General features: G+C 36.8%; 1 protein-coding gene across 6 annotated transcripts in view; it reads right to left on the reverse strand.

Annotated features, from left to right (window-relative positions):
* Nucleotides 1-3,510: 3,510 nt before the first annotated feature.
* The window catches only part of gtf2a1l (general transcription factor IIA, 1-like), a 10,814-nt gene continuing 6,824 nt past the window's right edge, over nucleotides 3,511-7,500 (reverse strand). Inside the window, exons 7-9 of one of the 6 annotated variants that reach the window (XM_058796956.1) lie at nucleotides 6,844-7,089; nucleotides 6,474-6,572; nucleotides 3,511-3,892 (exon numbers count right to left, since the gene is read on the reverse strand). In XM_058796956.1, coding sequence (XP_058652939.1) covers nucleotides 3,785-3,892; nucleotides 6,474-6,572; nucleotides 6,844-7,089 — 453 coding nt within the window. In that variant the 3' untranslated portion in view covers nucleotides 3,511-3,784. The remainder of the gene's footprint in view (nucleotides 3,893-6,473; nucleotides 6,573-6,843; nucleotides 7,090-7,500) is intronic. The other 5 variants (XM_058796958.1, XM_058796961.1, XM_058796957.1 and 2 more) reach the window with 5 other exon arrangements.

The following is a 7,500-nucleotide window of genomic DNA, read 5'->3' on the forward strand; positions in this document are numbered from 1 at the left end:
ATATGTGACCCTGGACCACAAAACCAGTCTTAAGTCACTGGGGTATATTTGTAGCAATAGCCAAAAATATGGGTCAAAATTATCCTTTTTTTTTTATGGCAAAAATCATTAGGATATTAAGTAAAGATTATGTTCCATGTATATATTTTGTAAATTTCCTACTGTAAATATATTAAAACTTAATTTTTGATTAGTAATATGCATTACTAAGAACTTCATTTGGACAACTTTAAAGGCAACTTTCTCAATATTTAGATTTTTTTGCACCCTCAGATTCCAGATTTTCATATAGTTGTTCATATCTCGGCTGAATATTGTCCGATACTAACAAACAATATATCAATGGAAAGCTTATTTATTCAGCTTTCATGTGATGTATAAATCTCAATTTCGAAAAATTGACCCTTATGACTGGTTTTGTGGTCCAGGGTCACATATTTGAGAGAAATAGGCCTTTTGTGTACATATAAAAAGTCTTAGATCTTTGAGTTCAGCTCATGAAAAATGGGGGCAAAAACAAAAATGTTGCGTTTATAATTTTGTTCAGTGTATTTTAGAGTAGTCAATGTTTAACTTGTATAGCAGTACAGATTTACTGTCCTCTGAAAATAACTCAACATACAGCCATTATTGTCAAAAAAGCTGGCAACAAAAGTGAGTACACCCTACGTGAAAACAGCTATATGTCGTTTAACCATGCAAAGCCACGTCCTGTTCATCATGTTCATGTTTTTGTCTGCTTGACAGGACCATACAAATTTTTGTATCTTGTTTTAGAGCAGTTAAAATTTGGTGCTTTGAGTACAATTCTCTCATACTGACCACTGGATGTTCAGCATGGCACCTCACAACACAGTCTCACTCCCAACTTGTCATATATTGACGCTCATTGATTTTTCAATGCACATGGTTCTCCATTGTTTTCAGTTGTTTGTCTTAATTTAATGGTTTTCATGCATTTTTATTAAATATAAATAATTTAATATAAATTTATACTTTCATTGGAGCACGTAACCCCACCCCTACCAAAACCTACCAACAGCACTTGAAAACCAAACCTCTACTTTAACACACTTGACCGAGAAAAAGTACAGGGGAAGAGTTTAGGTTGTATTAAAAGTCGGGGGGACACCTCCCCTGCGTATTGCACACCAGGCTACAGGGAGCACCGCAGAGGGATGAAAGAGCCGACCCCTGACCTATAGTGAAAGAAACAGGTCGTTCTTCCACGATATCAAGAATAGAAGATAGTGTAGAGTTGTAACAGTCCACAGAATCAGAGCAACTGGGAATCAATATTCTTGATATTCCTAAAAGTTATGACATGCTCTTTGGTAGACTTTAGAAAAGCAGAGGTTGAAAATTCATAGGTCAATAATTTATGATCACTAAAATATAGTTCATCATTTCTAAGTTGATTAATGTCGAAACCCATAGTACAAACTAAATCCAGTGTGTGGCCAGATTTATGAGTAGGAAAATCAACATGCTGAATGAAATTAAAACAATCCAATACATCCATAAAGTTAGAACAATCAGAATTATCAATGTATATTTATGTCCCCTATGAGCAGCATATCTGAACAATTCAAACTCAGCAATGTCAACAATTCAGCAAGTTCAGAAAAAACCCTGAATGAACCTTGTGAGGACGATAAATAAGGTTGAGAAGTACAGGAATATTGTCATTAATTTTCATCATCAGGCACTCAGATGCAGACATAACAGGTGTGGTGATTACAGAAACAGGCAGATCAGATTTACATAAAATTGCAAGACACCCCAAATAGTTTCAAAATACATTTCATTAATGTAATTAATTTGACTATTTTTATGTTTACATTTGTTAAAATATGCTTTGAAATGAGCAGCAGAAAATATAACAAAAATAACTGAATCAGCTAAATTAATTGAGCAGCTCATTATCATTTTTTCTAACGTGACAAATACGTCACATTAAATTCCACCGACTGTTTTAAGGTTAACAGCCCGATGTGACATACGTCACCACAATATCATCGTAACTTGTTTTATATCAATTTGTTCAAGAAATGTATTAAAATCAGGTTAAGTGTGATCTAGGATATGTTATTAAAACATTATAATTGTTGCATGGATTATTTGTGTTTTGTAACAAAAACAAGTGTTTTAAAAAATTGCTGACACTAACATGTGCTAACCAGACAGGACACTATTTTGGAAATGTTGCCATGGCAACAAAAGATGCACACAGTGTCACATGACTGAATCTGGATGTTCATTACGTGTCTCTTAGGGACTTCCTGAGCTGAAAGTAAGGGATAATGCTTTAAAAAGACCTTTCCAGATAATCAGCAGTGTTTTTGACACCCGCGTCACCGTTGAAGGAATTCAGTTCCATCCTGCTATAGCTTCCTAATTCTTTTTTTAATTTATAGGCAACTTGTATTCTGATAACTTTGCAAGGTCTTTTGGCACATTGATGCCCAGTTTGCCAGGCCATTTTCTTTCAGTCTCTTCTGGTGGACTATATAGTTATATAAAAGCAACTGGGTTTTACCTGTATTCATTTTATATCCTGATAGTTTGCATCAGTATAGGTAAAGAATAAGTAGTTTGCTCTAGGTAGATCAAAATATCATCCGCATAAACTAACTTCACAACGCTCAAGAAAACATCCTGGGGCCTGTTTCATAAAACACGTTTACCAAATAAACCAGGTTTATTTCAGTTAGTCTGACTTATTGTCAATTGATTTGGTTCAAAATAAGTCAGACTAACTGAAATAAGCTTGGCTTGTTTGATAAACTTGTTTTATGAAACAGCCCCATGGAGAGTTATTTTGTGCCTCTGCACAACTCTTCTGGAGGGGATGAAGACACTTAGGAGCGAGCGGAGCGGAGCCGTGGCTGTTCTGTAGGCGAGCAACAATGACTTGAACTTGATGGAAGCCAGTGCAGAGAGATGAGAAGCGTCACTGAAAACAAGACGTGCCGCTGCACTCTGAATCATCTGCAGAGGCCTGACTGCACATAATGAAGGTCCAGCCAGAAGAGCATTGCAATAGTCCAGCCTAGAAATGACAAGAGCCTGGACGAGAAGCTGTGTTGCACACTGTTAGGAAGGGCCTGATCTTCCTGATGTTGCGTAGTGTGAACCTGCATAATCGTGTTGTTTTTGCAATATGATCTTTAAAGTTCAGCTGATCATCAAGGAAGCTGTCTACAGGTCTGTGTGTATGCAGGCAGTTAAGCTTCACTATTGCACATTCATTTACAGTATGTGCATTTACAGTGTACTTATGCAAGAGGATCTTTTGGCAGTGAAAGTTTCATGGGGCTCCTTCAGCATCAGGCATGAACGTGTACATGAGAGAAATAAGAAACCACAGTCCTCGAGGAGTCCGTCAGGAGCTCTGATATAGAGCCGGAGGAAAAAACTAAACCGCATTTCTCTGAGACTTCGTTTTAGAAAGTCAAGTTTCTTACCCAGATTTTTAAGAAAAGCAGCAACTGGCAGACTGGTCTGAAATCAGCATTTTAATGTTCGTTTTAGGATAAACAAAAAAGTCCAGTTTCAAGATTAACCAAAAAAAAAAACCCTAAAGAATCTTATATAACGAAAAACTACATCTTTTTTAACTTTATTCTATCAAAATATTTTAACTCAGTAAGCACCAACATTATTTTCTGTATCAGAATACAGTCACAAACTCATGAAGAAAAACAAATGCAATCATAAGATGATGTAAATCATCAGGTAAATACTTGTAGAGCAGTAATTGTGTCATTATGATATTTCCGCGTCACCACTCCGCCTCCCCCACAGCCTTCGAGAAAACATAGTCTTTCCCTCCGTAACACATGACTCCATCTTTCAAGTAAAACTTCCAGCGGTTTTTGCTACGGTGAATCTGTAAAACAAACAAACACAAAAATAAATAAATCATTGAAAAAATGTCTCTTATATGTTATGCTCAGCCACCCCAGAAGACTTTCTCTCATAGTATCTTTTCTTATCAGCTTCAATCTTTCAGTGTCACAGGACAGCAAGAGTGAACAAAACCTCTGAAACGATTACATTAGACATGACACGTCAGTAAGCTGAACTGTATCTTAACACCTTCTGATGTTCATTCATCTTTATTTCACACTGTAACTTGTATTAAAGTGGAGGAGACTCGCGCTGTCGCTTGAACTGAGGTGAATACAGCGATCTGTCATGCCACATTTAAGAGCATTAAAACGGCATTTATTATCATCGACTTGCGTAACAAAAGACAAAGCTCTTTGCTATTATTGGCTGATAGTCCAGATAGTGTTAAATAACACTAATTAATGGCCATGCATCTTTTTCGCATGATAGTTTCAAATGATATAAAACTAGAATGTCAGCATGGTGTTAAAATGTTAAGATATTTTGCCCTTGAATATATTGTTTTTGTACTGAATGTTTATACGGTCACCATACTGTACATTTACAAGTCAAGTCACCTTTATTTATACAGCGCTTTTAACAATACAGATCGTGTCAAAGCACTTAACAGTATCAAATTAGAGGATAGAGTGTCAGTAATGTATGATGGTAAGATTAAACACTGTTAAAGGCATTTCATTATTGAATTCAGAGATGTCATTGTGCAGCTCAGTTTAGTTTAAATAGTATCTGTGCAATCAAATCGACATTTTAATTTATAATTTAATGTATTTGTTATATTTGTGTTTTATTCATTATTTGAAGTTTTTCATTTATAGGATTTATTCATTTGCATTTGTAATGTATAGCTTAATGCATTTATTGTTTATTTACACATTGTTTATTTTAATTTGTTTGCACACTTGAATTAGCAGTAACTTAAATGAACAAAACATTAAGGCAGCGGCTGTTTACACAGTGATTCTATTTACACTTAAAATAACAGGATTCTCTGCTACTTATACTAATTTCAAATAGTGGCAATTATCTCAATACTGTAGAACATCATAAAACAGTATGCAATAATAACATATTGAGAACTAATGTTTGACAAACGTCTTATAGTGTTGAGCAGCCCAATCACACGTCAGTGGGCGGAGTTAGTGTAAATAGCCTCTGCCAACAAGGCGGCCTATTTGTACTCAGTGTAGTACAATAGACACTCCGAAACATTACACTTCAGTATTTTAAAATATTAGTTTAAAATTATTATATGTTAAAATATTAGTATGTTTTGGCAATAAAATGTTTTAATAAATGTCTTCAGCTTTGGTAACTCTATAATGGATTCAGCTGGCCTTTTCCCCAAACCATTCATTGAATATTTAACAAAGGCGCATTTCTAAAAACTATAAACAGAATACAGTTCTCTTGGTATCTTCTGAAAACTCCAGGTGGCTGTAAGTAAGATGTAGGCCAACTGTAAGAGGTCTTAAAGACTGAAAAGACCCGTCCTGTGAGATGACCAACCGTTATCCTTTAAAGATGTCAAGGCTGCAGGTCTATGATTATTAAAATTAATACTAACATCAGGGTTTTTTTAGTAACTGGAATAAGACGTTCCACATTTTCACGTGGAACACTATCAGTGGCTGCTGCTTTATTAGTCTTCATCTGTTTATCTGCAGTCAAACCTCATCAACACTAATGCCAACAGATGTGAGGATGCTCTCATGAGAAAGATTCATCAATCCAGACAAAGAAATCATTTCCCTCATTCATCCCAGCCCCATAAACAAGTCAGTTTCTCAGTGTGACGTTATGTATCTATGCACCCATAAGAGCAAGGTCCTTGCAAACAGAGTCAGACATTTGTGTGTGCGTTTTTTCATATTCGTCATCCTAAAAATGAGTCACGCACAGAAACCTTGCACACTGATGCGAGTCTGCTGCCAATTAATTATTCCATTGCGAAAAGATTCACAAAACAATACAAAATGGAGTCATCAAGCAGTGAGGATGATTTTGTTGTCCTCTCGCTTCTTCAAAAGAGAAAGAAAAAAAAAAAAGAGAGGAGGAAATATTGGGTCCATTCAGTCCTGAGATACAGAGAGGAGAGTTCAGCGGGAGTATCACGGGCGATTCCTTCAGATGTCAGTAAACTGATGCTTTGCTAGTGATACTGGAGCCACATGTTAAAAAGACCACCACCAATTTCTGTAAACGCAGTGTTCAAAGATCTTTACAGTGCTTTGTGCTGCGAGACAAAGTGGATCAACTTGTCAGATGCCATTCTGGATTTTGTCATCGCTTGTACGAAAAACGCAGAAAATCTAACCTGATCCAAAACTTTTTTATGACGGACAAACGTTCGGAGGCAGTGTGTAAACGTGACTGATATAACGCGAGGTCGTATTTATTTTTAAACATGCAAAAATGTAATACTCCGTGTGCAATGACCTTAAAGACTGGCTCTGAAGACACCAGCTTACTCTGATTTCATTTTGCTTGTATTAACAGTGGTTTAATCTAACAGCGTTCGTCTTTATCAGAGTATCCTACAGACTGATCTCTTTCACCTCCTTCACCTTGTCATACTGGCACACGATGACGTTCTCCGTGTCAAAGATCTCTGGGATGTCCTGTTCGCTCACGTCATCTCCAGAGTTCAGCGGATCCTGAAACAGACGCACTCATTAAACTGCATCAGATCTGATGCGTGTCAGTACAACGGATCCGTGCTTTCTGTCTTAAAGCTGCTGTCTTCATCAAATAACAAAAGAAAGAAAAATAACTCGCTGCTACTATTAGCTTTTCCTGTTATATCGAAATTGAAATTTGAAAGAAACTTCAAAAATTGTGATATCGTAACAACCTTATTTTAAGCAAAAAAATAACATGCATATGAGCTGCATAATAGAACATATATATGAGCTGCATGCAGCTTACATTTCTAACAAAGAAAAGCACAACGACTGAGAGACCGCTTCCGTGTGAGGCTGTAAGTGCGGTCATCACCTCTTCCTCCTCCAGCTCCTCCTCCTCAGCAGCATTGATCATTCCCAGGAACTCATTCTCTCCAACGAGCCCCAGATCATCATCATCATCATCTTCCTCCGTGTCCGAGCTGCTGTCGGCGACTCCGTCCAGCTGTGTGATGTCCAGCAGCTGGTTGAAGTTGAAGTCCGTCTCAAGCTGAGGAAACATCATCAGATTCTGTGTTTATGACCACAGTCTCTCCGCTGCAGCACTCATTCATCAGAACTACAAGGCTGTGGGAGGACAGTTTTGTTTCAGGTGAACTGAAATGAAAAATCTCTTATTTACTCGCACTCAGGTCATCTCGAAGTAACCCACATGACTTTCTCTTCTCGGCTCTCAAATCTCACTCACAGACTTCATTACAATCTGATTTACATCCACATTCTTCAATGGGTTTCGCAAACACTTTCAAACAATGGGCAAATAATTCTCTTTAACTATTGCTGTTTTATGAGGATTTATTTTTTTATTCCAGAATCACTATAATTCATATTTACTTGCTTTGTTTTATTCTTTGCATAGAAACGAGGTAGAGCGAAGTTACCAATTTTATTCCAGCAGAGA

The sequence above is a fragment of the Onychostoma macrolepis genome, chromosome 13 (genome assembly GCF_012432095.1).
Source record: "Onychostoma macrolepis isolate SWU-2019 chromosome 13, ASM1243209v1, whole genome shotgun sequence".
NCBI classification, from domain to species: Eukaryota; Metazoa; Chordata; class Actinopteri; order Cypriniformes; family Cyprinidae; genus Onychostoma; species Onychostoma macrolepis.